The 22,579-nt window shown below is 42.4% G+C and overlaps 1 protein-coding gene across 6 annotated transcripts in view; it reads right to left on the bottom strand.

The window, feature by feature from the left end:
- LOC144934547 (band 3 anion transport protein-like) overlaps positions 1-22,579 on the bottom strand; it is a 67,238-nt gene that overhangs the window by 43,769 nt on the left and 890 nt on the right. For all 6 annotated transcript variants that reach the window (XM_078860450.1, XM_078860455.1, XM_078860453.1 and 3 more), the window contains 2 exons: positions 17,316-17,577; positions 16,747-16,817 (listed from right to left, as the gene is read on the bottom strand). In XM_078860450.1, coding sequence (XP_078716576.1) covers positions 16,747-16,815 — 69 coding nt within the window. In that variant the 5' untranslated portion in view covers positions 16,816-16,817; positions 17,316-17,577. The remainder of the gene's footprint in view (positions 1-16,746; positions 16,818-17,315; positions 17,578-22,579) is intronic.

The raw sequence follows: 22,579 nt of genomic DNA, 5'->3' as shown, positions 1-22,579 counted from the left end.
TCATTGTTATGCAAGTCCAAGTCGAGTCGCAAGTCATCAAATTCATGACTCGAGTCTGACTCGAGTCCAAGTCACATGACTCGAGTCCACACCTCTGGTAATGTGTGGTTACCCCCACTTCCCCCCCCCCCCCCCCCCGAGACATCTGTCTCGTGTAGAAGAGTAGATCCTTTGTTAATGCTACCCCCCTTCCCCCCCCCCTTTGATGCTGCTAATCCTGCATAATGCACGGGCATAGTATTGATTTGGAACCCCCCCCGCCCACCTCCTACGCATTTTCCATATGCTGAATTCCTCTTGATATGCAAATTATTTTGTTTAGGCGCTCTTCTTCCCACCTCCCCCCCCTCTAACCCAGCTTAAATATACGCTCCAAGCTTGGGGTGTTTCATTCTTCGCCTGAGGATGGCTGCTTGCGTTGTGGCCGAAACGTCGTGAGAATTGTTTTATTATGTTTTATTTTTATTATTTTATTACTTCCCTTCTACGTGACTTTACCGAAAGAACCAAGAAGATAGATCAAAACAGTCTCTTCGGGGCTGTTTAGAGAAACTCTACTCCAGGCTCTTCCCCGATCAGGAGCGTGAGCAGGTAATTGCTGGGCTGCAACCTGACCTTTTACGCCTGATAAAATACTGAAGCTTTACCGCACAACCGGTGACTCGGGTTCATCAAAGTTGGGTTTGGTTAAAATGTTTCAACATCAGATTTAAATGTACACAGAAAACGGCCGGGTCTCCTGTCGCACCCCAAAGGACATCACAATGTGAACACAATCGGAAATATTCAATGACACAAGCAGCAACAACAATTTGACTACTGTAGCGCATACTTTACGCAGTTGCTCTGGGAAGAAAAAAAAACACAGCCTTCAACAAAGATGCAATTTAAAAATATCTCTGCTAATCAGATTGGACATTTGGCAATGCTTCTGAAGGACGGAGGGGAGGTTATATCGGTTGACAAATGAGCTCACAGCGTGTGTTGGCGTGTCGGTGAAGGCCAGCGAGTACAAGACGTACAGAATAAAAATGTGACGCTGTTATTTGTCACGTGCTTGCCATAGACGCGAAACACTGAATGGATTGGTAGGTACTGTAGAGAGAATAACATACGTTCTCAGAATTAACTTTGCATCCTGCAGCTTCTGCAAACAGACGTTTTCAATGCGCATTCGCACACCTAGCAGGGTTAGTTCAAATATATTTTAGTCTACAAGTCCATTGGTGTTTGCAAACCAACAGTATCAACAAGCATTTCGTTTAAGCAAGCAGACTGTGAACTTCACGGGTCTCATCAGCAGAGTCAGTTTGCGTGCCTACACAAATGCCGCTTGAAAATATCGATCTGCAAAGGCAATAAAAGCTGTTGGATAAAAAAAACTAAGTACAGTATTTATGTGGAGACACCGACTATGAGGAGTTTTGGGTAAGGGATTAATTGTTCACTTGTAGAGAGAAAGCATGTCTGGCTTGGTAGACATGAGTTGTTTACGAAGCCTTGTGTTTTGCATGCTCTCGAAGTTACCAAAATTATGGTTTACCACGTTTTGGGTCAGTACAGAGATCATGGGTGTTATTTATCAACGTAGCAGGCTTTCGTTTTACTCTTCCTACACACATACAGTCGCAGTTCAGATCATGTTAATTACACATAAAAGCACATTGTATTTATAAATCATTCTTAATTATAGCAGTGTGGTCGGGCACGCTTGCACAGTTTTGCAAGATTCGATCAATAAAGTGAAACGGATGCCCAGTTTTTCATTATTTAATGGTGTCATTGGCAAGCGCGATACAAATCCATTACTGGATTTATGAAAACCAGTGATGTATAATTTTTTTTTAACGAGTGATGTTCATTGCAACACATTTATGTCCTATACTTGGCGCCACTGATTTTTTTTTGTTAAAACGATGTATATATATATTTTTTAAAGGCAATCCCAAGTGTCTCTTATCGGAAAGTAGTGCATTTAGGAAATTGATCTAAGATGCACGTTTACATTTGTACACAGCTATTTATGGCAGCACAAACAGTGATGTAAGCGGTGCACAACTCTGCACTGGTGTATTTCACTTACGGCACACAGTAGCTCAAGTGGTGCAGCACGGATCGCATGTGCCATAGAGCACACGGAATTAAATGTGGCCCCCTATTCCATTTCCCCTCCCTCTACGTAGCCCGGCGTCTGCGCCACTCTGGTCCATGGGCCCCGTCGCAGTTGCACCGCCTGCACACTCGACAGCTGTACCACTTGAATCGCTTTCATTGATCTAAAGATATGTTCGACCTGCAAGGCAAGCCAGACCAGTTTTCCCAGACTCGCGTACACACGACATTGCTGAACCCATATTCTCTCCCATGCCGAGTGAACGTAATCCATCGCATCTCCCCCTGCGCAAGCATGGTTACGCATTTGCTTGAACATAAGAACGTTATGCATGGAGCAAAATATAATAATTGATGAGCGGTAAATCACAAATAGCAGCCCGAGCAAGATGGAATCGGAGTGAATGATAGAAACATCATCGTTCAATGCGGATACCTATAACAAAAAAATATACCCAAGGCAATTAAATATATTTCAGCTTAGGAAGAGGATGTTCCAGATGTAACACTTGAAAAGGCAAGCCACTGCCCTTCGCAGTATGAAAACATGGAAAGCTCCCAGACAAGATGGTACAACTATGGACATCGTCAAAAAGTGAGATCAATTGTTGTAACAATATTAGTTGACCTGTTTACCAAATCAGTGGTTCTTAACCTTTACTGTAGCCTGCACCCCCCCTCTGGTTCTCAATCATAAAAAATGTAAATGTTAATACATCGGTTTGATGAAACAAAGTAGTTGTACTTAGGTGCCTGTGCTTAATTTGTGTTTTTGATTATCTACCTTCTAAAAAAATCTGGCATGTTTCGCACTGCCAGGAAGGGCATCTCTCGCACCCCCAGGGGGTGCGTGCACCCCAGGTTAAGAAGCATTGTCACTAAATTAACTAGCTCGATTGTGGAATGGTGCCTCAAATTAAAAATGAATAACTCTCGATTTAAAGCTTTCGCGACTGCAGGGATTCATCTTCTTGGTTCTTTCGGTAAAAAAAATGAATAACTCTCGATTTAAAGCTTTCGTGACTGCAGGGATTCATCATCTTGGTTCTTTCGGCAAAGTCACGTAGAACGGAAATAATTATAATAATTAAAATAAAACAATACAATAAAAATTCTCACGACGTTTCGGCCACAACACAAGCAGCCATCCTCAGGTGAAGAAACAGAGCTGTCTCATTGGGACGCTGTCTTTCCGACAGCTCTGTTTCTTCACCTGAGGACGGCTGCTTGTGTTGTGGCTAAAACGTCGTGAGAATTTTTATTTTATTATGGTTGATTTTTATTATTTGATTATTTCCCTTCTACGTGACTTTACTTAAAGAACCAAGAAAATTAATAACTCTCTTTGTGTGCGACTGTGGTCATCCAGAACAGACCATACGAGATATAACAACGCAAAGCCCGATCCACACATATGAAGGAGACATCACAGCGACACACTCCGCTGCTCCTGATGCGGTTATCTGGCTTGACCACCAGAATGTGCAATTGGAGTTGTTGCTCTGCATCTACATCAACAGCCGTACGAAAGAAGATCATTCTTATATTCAAGAATGGTGAGAAAATGTAGTTGAATAATTAAGTCACATTAGCCGATGGTTACAAGGTGAAGTGATGAAATCAGTTCACATGCAAAGTGAGACGGAGTATGGCATCTTAACAGTGTGAGGGATGGAGACATTTGGGAGACCTTCATCTATATCTGTGGTCGAACATAGATGATGATTAATGTATGAACATTTTCTATCAGGCTACATGACCAGGGTAACCAATCTTAAAATGGTTAATATGTAATGCTACCTATGCATATCAGTACATAGTGCAATTAAACGGATTATTGCTTTGTAGCTGTTTTTTCATCAGCATATTAGAGGATCCAACATTCTTCACAAGAGGCAACATTCAGCATGCCCTTGAATTGATAGCCCAACGAGAATGCCAAATCCCAGGCAATTATCACACTGCAGTCCTTGAGACATGCTAATCCAGGCGTCAATTTTGTGCAGTAAACGGATGTTCGCAAATGCTGTACATTATCACGTTCACTTGTGAACGCGGAAAGTCAGCTGGCGTGGAAAACTGAGCAGGTGCGGAGCCGTACAGAGTCACGGTGAAGAAGGGCATTGCATTTAAAGCCCTCAGCTGAAGAAGGGCCTCCACTAGAGGGAGCTCGAGGGAGCCCCGCTAAAGGGAATTTGGCCCACTTTTCCACACTGGACAGAGGCGGGGAACATTTCAAAGGACCGTTGCACTATTGCTCCGACTGCCGCGCCCCGGAAGACCAACTCAAACTGGTGACAAAAACTCCCGAAGCAATTTTGTTGAACGATACAATGTACAATACAATGAGATACCGCACATCAAAGATGCTGAAGCAACATACCTGTGGTTGGTCATAGTCCATGCTTAAGACTACACCCCATGCACAAGTAGATTAAAGCCCCTCTGCCTGACCGTGCCTTCAGCCAGGCTTATATATATGCATACATTACATGTGTACACTGGGTTCCGCAGTGAGAGGATAGGGGCCTGGGGGCATTAGGACAACACCTTCATTCGCCCCGAAGACGCCCTCTAATGCAAAACAACAACAACAGGCAGTTAACGCAGCTAAGCAAGTAAAAGTCTCTGCGGGAGGGGATGGTTCATGCACAATTTCTCAAAAACGGCATGCCGAAACCGCGTGGAGGAATTGTTCATCAAAACAGAAGCTCAAGGGCGACATTGCCGACCGCATCACCCATCGACAAGTTGAATCGTACCAAAGAAAACAGCTGTTGCAGTGGCTCAACTGCTGTAGCATATCGCACGCTAAAACCGATATCAGTTTTGACTTTATTTTTATATCGAAGTCTTACTTTGTATTTTTATTGTGATAATTTTCAAGCCCTTGGGTCAATCCACTGATGGATAAAGACCTCCCCAGCAGTGGATTAACATTGGGGCTGTTTCACCATGCGTCACCACGCTTGTCCTGTATCATTCTATTCGATGGCATTACTTGAGAATGTATTCGTTGCAATTATTGCACATTGTACATTACAGTACTCGACATGCAGCATCTGTGTGGATTGGTCCAGTGTATAGGTTACCTGCCACTGCTGTTATCCATGGCCAAGAGTTGAACTCGAGCGGAAAGGTTCCAAAGGCAAGCTTGCTTTCACTAAGCACAAGCGCAACTGCTCTCCAGCTTCAATTGCAAATAATTACAATGCTCGTAAAAAAATGGCTTTACATTTTTTTTTAAAGAAGAAAAGAGATACTGGAGCCGTTTGATGTTAAAAGCGGAGCAAGAGTTATGGCCAACCCCTGCGCCAATGCCTGCACCACAAAATTATCATTACGACCAATGAATTGTTGTAGAATATTCTATTACGATAAACCACACAAAACAAGTATGTAACACCAGTTCAACACGCTGCACAAAGAAAGCCTGTATGCAAGCTTCTCCATTGAAATGCAAAAAAAAACTGTGCTTCGAGAGGTTTCATTATGAATAGCCACAATATAAATAAAAGGAGTATTTTTTTTACCAAAGGTTACATTTTTTTCAGTGGGACTACAATCAAAGTGTGTGCTTGCCAACAGCCACAAAATGAAACAAAACAAACAAAAACGATGGCAATAGAACCGCAATTCAGCATTTCCGGAATATTGTCTTAGAGAAGCCTCTGGTGTGATCTAAACAAAGCCACGGGCCTTCTACAAAGACATCCGGCTCCGATCCTCCAGCGGGGCAAACAGGACCCAAGCGCCAAATAAAACAGCTTTGGATGCCACGTGCATGCGCGTCTCTGACAATACATGCGCCCCAAATGCTTTCACACTCGGACCCAGGTTCCCACCCCCCATAGGTTAACACAGCTTTCCGTACAAGCAAGTTTCCCTTCCTTCCTGCCTTTCTCAGTACATAGATTTTGCTTGCAGCGCATCTCAATGGCCCCTTCTGTTCTACGGTCTCCTGGTGGAGTGTGTTTATAGCGAGATGTTTTTTTCTTGTGCGCGCTCTCTCTCTCTTGTAAAGGGTACAGGATACATGGATCGCTATTACCACGTTATAATGACCACAATGTATGGCCAAACAATGAGCCCACTATTTTAATGACTGCTGACACATCTAATGTTGGTGCCCACTGTACCATTAAGGTATCTGCCCTAATACATATTGAGGAGTGAACATTAAACATTAAAAGCATTATTACACTGTTCAACTTATTTTTAAAGGAACTCCTTCTGTTCATTAAGGAGGGAAAAACACGTTTATTTAATGACTGGAATGTAATGGTTAAGTTGTTCCCAAATCACAGAGAGCTAAAATTCAGTCTTTGTGTTTTTAAAATCATGTTTCTATTTGCATGTGAAACCGTCGCACATCGTAAGGCCTGCATCGGAGCTCTGCGCTATACCTGGATGTTTGTATGCAAGGACAGGATGACGAGGACTTCCGTTAAACAGCTGCGAGTAGTTCCATAGAACACGGACTCTTCAAAAGACGAAAACAAAATAGGGTTTGGGAAACGCAGCCGCCCGATGCCCCGCAGCCAGCGCGAGAGACGTTTTCGGAAAGAGTAATGAAAACTAAAACCGAAAGGGAAGTGGCTGAAGAAAAGGCTGAGGGGCAGGCGAAGCCGCACGGGCAACTTACGGGAGTTTCGAACCACCCGAGGCTCACGAGCTCAGCCTGATGCTCATATTCTCATGCTTATTCTTAGTTTTTTTCGGTAAAGTCACGTAGGTAAAAAAATCTAAATTAATAAAAGTAAAATAAAAATCAAATAAAAATCACGACGTTTCGGAGGCAACACAAGCTTCCGAAATGTAGTGATTTTCATTTTATTTTTATTTTACTTTTATTAATTTTGATTTTTTACGTATGTGACTTTACCGAAAAAACCTAAGAATATGAATACTTGCAGTCACGAAAGCTTCAAATCTAGAAATATTCTCATGCATTTAACGGGAGTGAGAAATTGTAAGGATTTTTTTTTATTATTCGGCTGCAATGAATTTCCACGTGATAAGCCACTTCGTTGAGCTATCATTTGTGGCCAGGTGGCTTCTGAAAAAGAGCTGCATAGCCTAGTAGGCCTGGCCTGGTAAAATAAAATGTTTAGCCATAAGCATTTATACAGCCAACAGATTTGTAGCAACTCGAGCCGCTCGCGACCTGATCACTTGTCACGATTCAGAATTGCGATCCGATTCAATAATTTTTGAAAAATATTTTTTGTATTGCTATTGTGGTGAATGCAGTGGCTGGTTGGAGCAGGAGGGGGGGGGGGGTCATGCAAACCAATTATGTGATAAAAAAAATTATAACAGCCCTTTTGTAAAATAAACTGCTAGATGTTTGTATGTTTAACTTCTTTTGCACCGTACGTAGCCAACTGTACTAATCGAAGGTGGATGAAGGCCTCCCTAAGCAGTTTCGGTCATTGTAGGGGGGGGAGGGGTTGACCATAGTTCACTATGGTGGACAGTGCAAATTGGTGAAAGGAGGGTGGGTTTAGATATCACTTTCCACTTTTGTTAGCCACGGCTGGAAGCGAACTCAGATCTCCAGAATCAAATCCACTGCTCCGCCCCTATAGGCATAGAATTAGAATCGTAAAAGCTGTTTTGTCGAATCCCTGTTGCCACTTGTATTGGTGATGGTATTCCGTACAGTTGGAGGTTCCCACTGCAGGATCACACGTGGGGAACGTCAACATCAACGCAGGCAGCGACATTCAGAAATGTGATGCTTGTATCAACGGCCCAAGAATCTATATTAAAATTGGTGAACCGATGCATCGTTAGGTCGATTTATTTCCCCCACTCCGACCTCCTGCGACCTACGGTAAAGATAAACACAACATGCCATTCCCTTGCCTTCCCTTGCCCGCCCTTACCCTTAATCCTTAGCTGCCTCTGGCCTCCACTAATGGTCTTAACGCCACCACTGCTCAATCTCACGCCACTCGTTGGCCAAAATCGCGCACCGTCCAACTTCCAATTTGAGAGGCCTGGTGTTTGGCCAAAACCAATGTCCTGCCATTCACTGTGCTTCACAGGGACGGCTGCCCAAGTCTAACGTGGAAAAGAAAATGAACGGGTGGCTCTACTTTCCATAGCTGTATTAAGTTTACAGCACCTAATCAAATAACAGCTCTGTGTTTCTCGAATCAACTACTGCAGAACAAACTGATGCCGTATCGAGATGCGAACTCAGAGCATTTTTCGGGCTTTCACATTTGTTCTACGCAAATAAAAAATAGAAATATTTTGTTAACAAGCCTTTCCTGCATACACACTCCCAGTCATCACTGTAAGCACATAAGCATGCAGAGACAAAAGTATGGTGCACATTCACACACAAAGATCCTACATGTAGTCTACATGGGATGTTGGGGCGAGTGCTGTTAGCGAGCACCTGTGAAGATGGTATTAATTGAAGGCCAAGTGCACCTAGGGGAGGCCCAGAACAAGTGTAAGTAACCTGGCCACTACCAAAACGGAGTATTTATTGCCCAATCGGTTTTTGCCAGACATTACTCGCTACCGACGAAGTTAGCCTTGGCCACGAATCAAACCCAGGTGGCCAGGAATCAAAACCCAGGTAAGCCAGGTTCATAGTAGTGCACCAACCACTACTACACTACCAGTCCCCGTATACACACACCCGTCACTGGCTCACACAGAGCGTAGTCTTGGACCATAAGAGGCCTGCCAAAAAAAGTACTGGGAAAAGAAACCCTCCGGAGTGTTACGCTGCGAGAGATAACACAAGAACAATACACAAGTGTTGGGCGAAAACACTGAAGCAAATCTGAGCCACGCACACATGTTTTAAAGGGCAAAGAATGTTAATCGTCAGCTAATCCGTTTAGCTCCATAGCAACGCCCATCGTTTTCATTGGGGAAAATGTTCTCGTATCATTTTGGCAAATGTGTATACACAGCTAAAGATATGATTAACATATTCAGTACTGTAAATATTGAAAAATAACTCCTCGCCCCCCCTCAATGAATTGTCAAGATTCAGTCACACTTCGAATTAAAAATTATGTAGTTGATCGATTTTAATGTTTCTTGCCCCATGTATTATTTATTATTCTTAATGTGCTTGTTTTCCCAAAAAAGCCTCAGCGAGTCTCAACTATTTTTCAACAGGGTCCTGCCAAGGTTTCACAGTAGGGGGCAATATCGCTTCATATAATTCTAATTGAGTAACTTTGCCGGAAGTTTTTCAGGATTGGAATGTTTGGCCAACATCAGTTACATTGTGTTTTTAGCTAAGGGAGGAAACTGGAGAATCCGGAGAAACTCCATACAGAACAGGGGAATTGAACCCATGAACTTATTACCGTGAAGCAATGCACCAGGTTTGTGCTCTCAGCCTAAATCAGCATATTATAATCAGATATTTTTTTTCCCACTGCTATATGAAGACCTCCCCAGGGTGTTGCCATTCATCATGGTCCTGCAATGCCACAATCCATCTCAACTCTCCACATAAATGCTCCGGAATGGCCATCCTCTCAAACATTTTCTTTCCTCAGACTGCCATTCCATCACAAGTTGTGTCCATCTAGTGATGTGCCCTGTCCAAGCCCACTGAATTTCCTGAAGTCAAAACCGATGTCTCTGATTTGTGATCCATTTCCCGAAAAACATGTTCCTGTTTCTCAGTACAATGCAAAGCATTCATCTGCTAATCTTATTTTTCGGCTTTTGTTGCATGTTGTCAAAAGTATTGGGTTTTTATTTTCCACGAGTCACAATTGGAACTATGCACCAAATGAACAATTTCTTATTCAAGCACATTATGTTGCTTTTCGTGTTCAGGTTTAGTTCTCCAAAACAACCCGATATTGCTCTCATTTGCCTCAATCGGAGGTGCTAATTGCACCTCTGATTATCACGGTTGGCTACGTACGGTGCGGAAGCAGTTCAACATACATACATTTACGTAAATTTTGATCCTATTCTGCTATCAACATTTGCCTTAGCTATACAGTACATATTGCATTACAACTTTCCAGGTAGTTTCCATCCTAATTTTTTTTTAGCATACATACCACCATACCATATAGGACTTTTATTCTGCTCATATTATCTTCACTGCAACTTTACAGCCTTCTCTGTTATGTTCTACAAATATCTCATTGGTTATTATAATGACGATGTTAGCCAATCCAAGATGGCGAATACGTTCTACCGTCAGCATATAATTCACAAATAACTTGAATAAATCGTAAACGTTTCTCACACGCAAGATTGTATTGCGAGCGTAAGAATCGCATAACTTGTGCATCGTTGCACACCAAGTAAATCAATTAGTAAGGTAACACTAAACAGGTTTCTGTATTCAGCCAGGAGAAGCTCATTCACTCGAGGACACATTCCACAAGGTATATAACAGATAAGTATAATTCTTAATTTCCTGTCTCCACATATAATAAAAACAAAAGTTTAGCCCATGGGTTTATTGGTTTTCCAGACCAATATTATCTGGCAGTATAAAATACTGTACATGCGGAGGGCGCTGGATGGAGTTATGCTCATGCCGTAATCTCCAATTATTCCCTCTAATTCAAATCAAAAGTTTGCGGTGTGGCCTTATAATTAGGTTGGTATGCATGTGCGTGTGACCATACGGTAGTTGTGTAAGCTTTATCGACACCGGGCTCAGGTTTGAGGTCCGTTTTACCTTACTCTTTACCCAAAATGTTCAACAACAACTCAATGAGAGGTTGTTTACAACTAAGAATCGTTAAAAGCAGTCAGATATCAATTTACAAAACCCCTGTATGTTTGCAAGTTTCAATGGTAAATTGTGCAGTTTTTTTTAATGCGGTCCAAGCAGATATTAGATACAAAAGGAAGCACAGGCATGCGTCATTTGGCTCTATCTGGTTAGCGCAGCTTGTGCAACTTGTAAATATCCAGCGGACAGGATGTGTTGTGGGCAGCAGCTTGATGGACGATATTATGAGCACTGAACAAGCCTCCTAAGAGATTTTATTGGCAGAGTCAAGAAAGGCCTCATCAAATTGGTCTTACCACACAGGTCCCACAAGCTGGTCTTCTGAATTGAAGCCCCAGCTAGACAGATATATATTCCAAACGAAGCTACGTTTCAGATATCACTCACCACTTACGTTAGCAGTGGCCAGGAATCATTAAACTCTGATCGCCAGGGTAAAAGTGCATTGTGATAACCACTGCTAACCAGTGAACCACTGCCCAACTTTCTAGATTGTATTTCAGGAGTTTGTGCATCTATTGGTGAAACACTTGGGGTGCAATTGTGTATCGATTATGACAATGTGTGCAAATCATATGCTATTACATTAGGGCTAATATAGGGCGTAAAACGAAACAATGACATGGTAAAAACAAGACATAGAATAATCGAATCGTATACCAAATCACAATTCGATTCTTAAATAACTTTTTGACAATGATAACCTAATATACCTTTCTTCGAGTGGAACGAAAAAAGCAGAACAAATGATACAGACAACACAAACAGGATGTAAACGCTAAACAAAAACTTATTCATTTTTTATGTAAAATTGTCCCTGTTTGGGAAGGGGGGGGATTAATCTAATAAATCCACAGAATTTGCTTCCAAAATGGTAGTATAGTTTCACGGAATGTATGTGCCCCAAACTACATTCGATTTATTCAAATGGTCTAACAACAGGCAATTATATTCAGTTGTGTTTTGTGCCACAGAAGACCTGAACAAAATCCGACTGGCACTGGCAGGAACAATTTGCAATTACAATAACACCAATTGCTCATTTACATGTGCTAGCAATTCAACTGCAGTTAATAACGGTGGCTCCACGAGATTACAAAAAAAAACTTTTTAAGAGCTTCTGCTTTGCTTTTTCAGCACAAACTGCTGTGGCAGGCAACATCACTGGAGAGCGAGAGAGATCAAATCAGGGTTGAAGGTCGTACACTACCAAAAGCTATGTGGTGCTTTGGCCAAGGGAATTTATTACAGGAGTCCACATGATGAGGAGACGGGCACCAAACTGAGCCACGGCAGGATTTTCAATTCCATGCGGCAGTCGTGAAAAATTCATACGGAATCCAAATAATACCCCAATCATTCGCCATTCAAATAAATATTCTGCAGAATATGCACAAAACCAGTAATGGCATCTCAACATCTATCCAAAATAAGCCGAGTGATGTGCTGTCAGCAACTTTGGTATCACTATATCCATGTTTTTATTGCAACTTGAACCCCTTTTTTCTCATGTACCTGCACCATGCTCGAGCAATCTGCAAAGTCCCAATAAGTTACGCCGCAGATAGAAGCATAAATGCCCCACCAAGAGCTTTTCGAACAGCTCAACGGTTCATCGCAAGAGCCACGGGACTTTTCCATTTAAAGAACCTTGATTGTCAGAGGTGAGCTCCGCTCGCAACATTAGTTTACGTAAACGTTGGCACCGCCTGCCTGGAATTTGCACGCAGAAGCACTTCAACACGTTTGGTAGATCATCCGTGCAGGCATTCGCATGCGTGCGTGCAAGCACAATCTGCATGCACGTCGCGGCATTCCGTTTTACCACGGGTAGCTCTTGGGCCTGTCTTGGGGTGAAGCAGAGAAAGCTGCTAAAGACCGTCCAGCATGGCGTGGGCTTGTTGCGGCCTTATGCTCCACAGGGAGCGAAGAGGAGTAAGTAAGATCCAGCTCTCACTTGCGTTGCGTAAAGCTTGCTTGGCGGAGTGGCGGTGTTTTGTTTGCCAAAAACTGGGCTGGTGGTTAGTAGGACGTCTCGTGTGGAGGGGGGGGAGGGAGGTTAAAGACGAGAAGGTGACAGTAAATAAACGGGCTTCAGCATGTGTCGCTAAAGTAAAAAAAATGTATGTGTTCCACAACAACAAGAACCATACGATTTTGAAAGGCACTGCTTATGGCGGCACAAACACTAAGGGGCACGTAAATAAGATGTAGCTCATGCATGAATTTAAACTTTAGCAAATACTCTTTAAGAGATTTCATGGTATTTATAGCTTTGTAGGGGGGGAGGAGGGTCGGGGGTGGGGGGGAAACACACATCTGAATATATTACACACACGTTCACACCGCATTTGTCCCATTGCAATATTATGGAAACATCTTTTCACGTCAAGGTTGAATAACTTTTTCCTGGTTCTTTCGGTAAAGTCACGTAGAAGGGAAGTAATAAAATAATAAAAATAAAACATAATAAAACAAGTGAGAATTGTTTTATTATGTTTTATGTTTTATTTATTTTTATTATTTTAATACTTCCCTTCTACGTGACTTTACCGAAAGAACCAAAAAGATTAATCCCTGCAGTCACGAAAGCTTTAAATCGAAATTGAATAACTTTAGCGAGCACAACAGGTTGTCCGAAAGGTCAGGCTCATTAATGTACGAGCCGATTACTCATGCCGCAAGAACATCGGATGTCTCTCCCTGTCAATGTGACATTTTGTAGAAGTTTTGAAGTCACGCAAGATTTAGCAAAGTCGGTCACGCTAATCGTCCTGGAATCCGGTAGGTGCTGTAATGCACAGCTTACACGGGATCGTTTTAAATGCACAATTGTGCCCGAATAATTCGTTCCCATCCAGGTAATTTTACTTTTGAGTGCTCTAATCTGCTTATTGCGACTGTCAATCCTCTTAAGGACCCATGAGGAATGCAATTTTAATCAGCAACAACAAAACACGCATCGTTGCAGCTTTAGACTTCTGCAATAAAAAAAAAATACGTCTAGGAAGATGCCTTTGTAAGGAAAATTGTAAAGAACATCAAAAGTAACCTAAGTAACAGTGAGAAACAATATTTTTTTAAATACCATCGTTCACAATGATGTTGACAGCATTGTCTCAAAATCGATGCTTTTGTTTGAGCTCCGGTTGTCCTCTGGAATCTCCTGAGCGTTTGCGTCAGTGTTCTAAAACATTGCTTAAAGCTATACGCTCCATAACACCAAGCAAACTGTTAGGAAAAGTCAAGGGGACTATGACGACATGATATGGCGCTAGAATGATGGACGATGGTCAAGGATTATAACGGAGTGGTTAATCGAGGAACGGAACACGCCCGAGAGGGTTTCTCCCAAGGAGATGGAGCGATGAAACACGAAAATGTGTAAGTGCCGCTGGATTGTTTGTTGCACGGCAAGATCATAAGAGATGGTGGCAGCTTTGGAAGGCATTCATCCAGTTTCGGATTGATCATGGCCGATGATGATTTACCTTGTATCAAAAGCGAACAGCGTCGTTGTATCATTCTAAAAACATCCACACACTTGCGATGTGCTTGTCATCTGAGCAAAATGTGGCTCGATTTTTATACATCAAAAAAGCTCAGGAGTTTTGCATTTACAAACATTACAAAGTTCTGTGGGAAAAAAAAGAACTTGGTAGTATCCTGCCGATTTTATTTTTAATACAGCGACAAAGCTACGCTTTGTCTGTATTTATGTAAACGGTGTCAAAAATGAATTACGCAAAGGTCCAGGCATTGAGCATTTGTGGAACTCTAAACAGGAGTTGTGGAGTTAAGAACAATCAACAACAATTTTTCTTTAAATGGTCCCGTGATAAATAGGGATGGCTCAATTTGTTACACTTAGGAGCAAAGTGAATGAGCTCAACTATGTTCCTTCTACAATGCAATACTCTACAATACTGTAAGAATAAATTAGGAAACATCAGTAAAAAATTAAAGTTATCCTAACAATACATATCGGGTATTTTAAAAGTAATTATCCATGGTTTAAAAAAAAAAATTCGTGGCATATGAAACAATGGTTTGGACACACAGATATGAATGCACCATCACCATCCGAGCGTGGGCGACAAAAATCAATCTACATGTCCACCACCATATTATTTAATTGTACAATTGAATGAGCATTTCTACCTTACATTAAGGCAGAACCGATTTCTACCTTTTTTTTGTTGACCAACTATTCCAACGAAAAATGTCCACTTCATGATTTTAGTAACGATTACTCACATATTTAAAATGTCTGAAATGTGGATGTGAGATTGCAGAACTACCACTTACTGTAGAACACACGAGCAGTGGTGCCAGACAACAGGATGACGAGATAGTTAAACGTGAATTTATTGTCGATATTTAATCTAATAGACTTTCATCAGTACCCACAACACGTCTGAAATGGATATGCCTTACACCTCGGGGCTAATGATGTAATTCGCAGTGTAACCAATATAACACATACATATCTCAAAACAGGAGCAAAAACAGTAATGAGCCAAAATGATTTCTTCGAAACTGATTCACTTCCTCTGACTTTGTCTTGCTCCAAAATGTTTTAAACCGTTACATTAATATTAATAAAGGTCAAAACATATGTCAAACACATGCTGCATATTTAAATCACAATGTATCTGCATTTACCTCCAGTTATAATAAAGCATTTCTAATTGGCATTGATAGGTTTTGCACCTCTATTTTTACCAAGTTTTTAACTCGTTTTTTAATTCGTGTAGATTACCTGCTATGCCTTACGGATAAGATAACAATGACTACGCTATTAGTCATCCTTCATTCTTGACAGCCCACGATGTTTTAGGTCGTCCTAATTATGCCCTATCGTTACAAACAAATAATAACTTTCAACCCTTTCCAGTTGATGGACAAACAGACAAACCGATCGCCGGGCTTTAATAGAGGATATTTTAAATTGCATTAGTATCGGAAGGATGAACTTTCCAGATGGTCGCAGAAGCGCATCCATCAGTGCAATGCAGTGGCCATTTGTGTTTGATGGCTAGCCGAAAGCCGCTGCGAGGATGTATCTTTATTGACGAGATCAGCAAGGTATTGTGGTTCATTTGTGGCAAGTACTTTGTGTGTAATGAGTGAAACAATGCATTGTAAATTCGTATTCACTACTGATTTCTATCTGTTTTCGTCATCTAAAAACTATCCTTGATGAGACCTGCAACTTTCAAAGCCTTTTCTCCTATCCCTTCATCCAAGTACTGGCTTATGCAGCAATCACCAAACTCAATATATAAGTGCATCTCCACTACGAACACACATTACTCTAAGCAACTGTCCTTTCTAGCTGTTAATATAAAACTTATTTAAAACCATAAACTATTTTTTATTTGACCAGGTCAGGCCCACTGAGCTATATAGCTGTTTTTCAGAAGCGACATAGCCACAAATGATAGCACAATGAAGTAGCTTACCACGTGGAAATTTATAGCAGCCAAATACTGTAAAAACGCATGTTTCTATATGTGGAGGGGAAAAACCCGAGGACCCGGAGAAGAACACGCAAACTCCAAATATACAAGCGTCAGGGTGGGGATCGAACCCATGTCCTCCTGTATACCAGGCGAGGTAGTTAACATCTCACCACCGCAGCGCCCCGAGGGCCTCCACAACCTTCTTTAAACATCCTGAACGGCAACAAGTCACTACCTGCGTTACCTGCTTCACCACATACCTTATTGAGGACTTCCACTTCACATCAAAACATTCAAACCTTCTACCCTGCGCCATCACAAAGAGTTGTGCACGGCATGAGTGACGAGCCGTGCACGCCGGCAAGTCAAAATGGATATTATTTATAGCAGACAACTGTAAAGACGCGTGCGAAGACTAACCGGAAACATGGCGGGGCTGGAGGCGCTGTTTGCAAAGTCCATCTCTTGTCTCCGCTCGCGGCGATTCATCTCTGATGTAAATACATCAATATAAACCACAATTAATATTCAGCCTGATGAGCGACGGTATGCTTACAAACAGCAGGGATTCACGTGCGCACGTGTTAAGCCAGACAGGTTGGTGTTTACAAGCAATGGAGATGTTAACTCCAGTGTAGCGCGATTACAAGTCTGTATAGCTTTCGTCTGCTTGTGAAAATAGAGGAGCAGCCCCGCATTTATTTCCCCTGCCACTACTGGCGGAAGGCCCTCCACTCTGAGGGAATTTTAAACAGCATCTCTCACAGGTAATTTGGCATGCTTTCCATGCTGGTCAGATGTCTTGGAAGAAGTGAGAATACTCCTACAGTACCCCATCTGCTAATGGACTAACTCTGCTGTACCCATTTATCCTGCCAAATGGACTACTGCAAAGGGAATTTAAGAAACTTGCACAATTGTTTCAACGACAGCACCAGCAGATGGAATAGAACCGACTACCTCTATTTTCCATTCGTGTTGTTACTCACCTAAAGTTCAGCCACTAAAGGCTGGAGGTTGATGGGTCACGTGCTGACAGGCACACTGCACTCCTGTGTTCAGCATTGACCGTGTAGCTCTTTATCAACGCTCTGGCAGGTCCGAGTCATCGATCGCTTTACTATGGCAGCCAAAGCATGGAGCAGGGCCGGCCACAAGTCAGTGGAGGGGCAGGGCCCATACAGGCGAGCGAGACTCAACCCTCACGGTGTTGACGTCGGACCAAGACGCACATACCAGAGTCCGCATAATCTGAAAAGAGAAACAGACGCAGTGCAAGCTGTCAAACGTTACACAAGAAATCTGGCACTTTGGGCAGAGCACAAATTATGTTACTAACAATAAGGGAGTGAGAGCAACATATAAAGCACATTAATTATAATCATCAAACATACCATCGTGATGCGCTACACAACCAAGCACTGATCCGCAAACCTCACTTATTGACACTAGCACCGTGGCCCCTTTGTGAATCGTAGGATGAGATTTTCTTTGCGGACATTGCAAGGTGAAGTTTACTCTGTGACGCCGCTGAAAGTGTCCGCGAGTACGCAAGCATGCAGACACGAAAAAGGCTGCAAAGTATTAAAGATTAACATAGCGCACGTGTTTCTTTTCCTGCAGTCACATGATTTGTAAACAAAATGGGACACGTTACTTTATATATTTTAAGCTTAAGATCTTATACTTCTGCAAATTACACTACTGCAGAGGAAAGAAAAACTGCTAATCGACATGGTTTTCCTGTGTATTACAAAGACCCCCCATATAGCCTTAGCAGACTATTGGGGCAAGTGCTGTTGGCAAGCACCTATGAAGGCCGGCACATCACACAAGGGGGTGGTTGGCCAGCACCACGCACGGCCGCCTTTGTCTTCCCAGTGGCGATGTTTACACACTGCACGAGGTACTCATTTGAGCCCGAGTCGACCTAACGGAGGCTCAGGATTGCTATAGATAATCGTCACCGGTGTTGGCCATGAGCTGGAATCGAACAATGGTCGCCGTGTTTGTAACGAAGCATGCTAACCACTGCGCCACCGCTCCCCACATACACACACACACTCATTAAAAAGATTGCATATATTTTTTACCCCAAATGCAAACCCATATTTTTCATTTGCTGCCCCCATACGAATACTAAAATTATAGTATTCATGCAACTATTCTGGAATGTAACCGTTTTAAACAGCTTAGTGGCCATCCATTTAGTGCGTACACACAAAATCTATCAAAACTTCACCCCTTCCCCCCTCCCAGTACGCATAATATTAACGTGTTTACTCAAACAGATAGTCCACCGCCAGACTATCTAACTCATTTGAAGGCCAATGTAGACAAATTATTATCAAGGCTTCACCACCCCCCCCCCCCGTTTCCTATGGGTACGTACATTGTCAGTGGACCCCCCATACGCAAGCGTACATACTAAATGGATGGCCCCTTAGTTGGTACACAAGCCATCAGGAAAACCCAATGCATCTCAGTTGTAGCTCTGACTGCAAGTATCATGAGAAAGTGTGAAAAGGTGGTGAATCCCAGCAGCATTTCTCCTAAACCACAGGCGTAGGCGTGGATTATTTTAGGCAGCATACCAGGTGAGCACAAACGGTTTTAAACACAAGAAAACAAATAACATGCCACATTAGCATTCATGTGCCACTCCCAACGCTAGCAGCAGCCGTTTGAATGACGAATCCTTCATTTCACAGGGTGTGCATGTACACTTTAAAGTCAACAATATTATCTGCACTGATCTATTCACTGCAGGATCTTCAAAGGTCTCCCCCAAACCATCACTATCTTTCATTTGGTTTCACGATGCTACTCTTCCACATACACTCAACAATACGGCACACTGAAGGTCCACATGAAATACAAACTTTACTGCTGATCCACATGGCACAGCTCGCACACCCCTCACCCCTTCGTGCGTGCAAAGAAACCCTAACTGCCTACATGGGACTTGGTCTATCAAAGTGAATTCATGAGGCCACTTTCATTTCGCGACACGTCACCAACAGTGAATCATCGCAGTGAACCAGCAGATTAATGAGATACCGATGTGGTGTGGCCCGACTCCAGCTGAGACAGAGGATCTTGCTTTATCATGCACAATGGGAGATTCCAGTAAGAAGAAAAGTATACGCAGCACTGAATTTCCCTGATTGGTGTTGCCTCACCTCGATAGGATGTCAAAATTCCATTGGCTAAGAGCTGATAGTAAATATGGATAGAACACACCGTGTATGTGTAGGGGACTCTCTCTGTCCGGCTGCACACAGAATGGAGCAATGTTCCTTAGCTTGGAGATGCCAAGCGTTGGCAAAGCTGCCAGGGCACAAGGGTTTATTCCTTTGCAATGGCTAAACAGCATTAGCGGGAATATCCTCTTGGTTCAGTGAACACACTGCACCAGGAGGAATGTATAAAGGGAACAGCAAGGGTGCTGCATGCGTATAGGCAGCACAAGGGCCATGTTACATGCATGCCTCCACTTTCCACTCACATTAAAGGGGAGCAGCTCCCGCCAAATTCCTATCACTGTTTGACACCCACTGCAGAGCGACGCACATTCTACGCTGTGTACATCACGATAATGTGCATATGAAACACTGTTGGTACAGTCCACTGTATATACAGAGAAATCCATCCATAGATTCTCTGCTGATTTCTCATCATTCTCAACGTTGATTCCATCTAAAAGAAGCTGATGAATATTGTCAAAGCAATTGCCCCAAATATTACATGGAGAGAGAGGTTCTGAAATACAATATTTTATCTCGATAATTTTAGTGGGGTATTTATAAATGGATCACCCAGCATGTAGCATTATGCAGTACCTGAATACTGTAGGCTTACAATATTCAGCCACTGCCGGAGAAAGGGCCTTCCATTAGAGGGAGCTCTGGACAGCTCCTCGAGATGGTATTTTTGGTACTCTTCCATGCCAGTCAGATGTCTTGTAATAAGATTCAGAAATAATAGTAAGAGTCAGAAATGGTATCAATAATGAAATATGTATACATGATTTAATCTGTGAAAAAGCACGATCTGCATTCTTTGAAAAATGCATTACATTTACAACATGCACTGAAGCAGCAAAATTTAATGAAAGCTTCAGCGGCAATCAATGTTCGGTGAAAGTGCAGACTTTCAACAACAACAAAAAAACTCCATGCTGGCATTTCGGAAGAAACTAAACATTCTAACACAACCAATAGCGTTTTAAAGGCAACCGTAGCAATTCCCAATATTTCACTGGTAAAAGCTGCGTCTCAAGAGTTATTTTCAGAGGGACCCTGTATTGGGATGTTTGGCCAATTCAATTCACAGCAATGATGCCATGAATAAACACATCATTCGTGATCCAAACATCGCACCTACTGGTTTGACATTAGGGACATCCATAAATGACATCACGCGATTTTGGACGATTTTTTACCCCCCCCCCCCCCCATCGTCATGCGGCGTCAAATATGTCACAAAGTTCAGATCCCCCCCCCAAAAAAAAATAAAACATGCTTCAAATCCCTTTCAACTATTGTCATTGTAGTGCGTATTTAATGTGCCGCTGCACTCTGATGTTGTAGGAGAAAACATTTATTAAAAAGTATATTTAATTAAGTAGAACGTGTTGTCTATATTTATTTAAAGTTGCGCATTTTTACGTGACGTCACATTTCTCAACACCCCCCCCCTCGTCACAAATGTCTGACCCCCCCTCTCCCCTAGGTGCGTGACGTCATTTATGGACGGCCCCATTTTTTGAAGACACTGGTGGAACCGTTAACCGCTTCAGAATATTACCAGGCCGACGTTGACATCTTCTTAATGAATGGAACATGACAGACACGTCACAGGAGTGTGATTGCGGCCATGCAACACAAACTGTGTACCATATCTTTCTAGATTTGAAGCTTTCGTGACTGCAAGGATTCATACCCTTAGGTTTATTCGGTAAAGTCACGTAGGTAAAAAATAAAATAGTAATAAATGAAAATAAATCAATTAAATCACGACGTTTTGGAGGCAACACAAGCTTCCTTCATCAGGTGTAAAAAGGCACAGCAAAACAACTGCAGTTATCTACAGTTATTTTCGTCGTGATTTAATTGATTTATTTGCATGTATTATTATTATTTGATTTTGATTTTATTTTCATTTTACCTACGTGACTTTACCGAAAAAACCTAAGAGTATGTGTACCATATTGTAAACCATTTGTCTGCGTTCATTCAACACATTGCCATTTAGCTCCTGGAAAATATTGCCATGCGAGAGATTAGAACAGTAACCATCATGAATGCCCTTGATCTAATCTCTGTGCCAGTCTCATTCACGCACAGCCAAAATTAGTGGATACGGGCCCACTTTAGACGCATTGCCCATCGGCTCCACAGACAGACGTATTGGCAGTGCCGGATTATCCTAGTAGCATGAGTAGCATATGCTACGGGCCCCGCGCTAAATGCTTTCAAGCTATCAATTCCGGTTCAGTTATTCTGCACTTGCTCTATTACTCTAGTACAATACGGTCTTCAACTTTTATGGACTGGGTGTTTAAAGTTAGCGATTTGTCGTATTATCTGGCTGTATAGCAAACAAATAAATACAATTACTTTATTATGCAAGTTACAAATTTGTGTTTTAATATTTTTGTTTTTATTTATTTAGGGCCCCTTTATAACATTTGCTCCAGGCCCCGCACGAGCTTAATCCGGCACTGCTGCGTCTTGGTAAATTATCACGACTCAGGGTGGCGATGTTATTCACGATTTGGTGATTTTTTTTTTACTTTGCGGTCGCAATAGTCACCCGAATCCATTGCATGCAAGGGGGAATACTAAAAACAGATGTCAGTAATGGGGTTTTAATTTTATTTTATACCATACTTTTCAGTTTCAACCACGCTGTTCAGTGCGGGTTGGTGAACGGGGCTAATAAGCCCAGCAGCACCGCTTCTGATGTCATCCACCGCTGATGTTGTTCCGTGTCTCCGAATCGATCTTTAATACGGGTTAATACAGAAGCGCAGTGTGCCAACCCACTGCACCACCGACTCCACAGCCACGTCTATACCCGTACGTAAACACGCGGCTTAACAAATTGCTACAATACAGATCAGCACTAAATGCTCCCCCCGCACAGCTGTTCAAACCTAATCCCTACCAGCTCTGGAGGCACGGAGGTTGCTCTTGTTCCCGTTAAGGCGCAGGATCACATCATTATATTGTTGTATTCCACCAATTAC

The sequence above is a fragment of the Lampetra fluviatilis genome, chromosome 10 (genome assembly GCF_964198595.1).
Source record: "Lampetra fluviatilis chromosome 10, kcLamFluv1.1, whole genome shotgun sequence".
Lineage (NCBI taxonomy): Eukaryota > Metazoa > Chordata > Hyperoartia > Petromyzontiformes > Petromyzontidae > Lampetra > Lampetra fluviatilis.
Note: the sequence above shows the minus strand (reverse complement) of the source record. Positions and strands in the feature narration are given on the sequence as shown.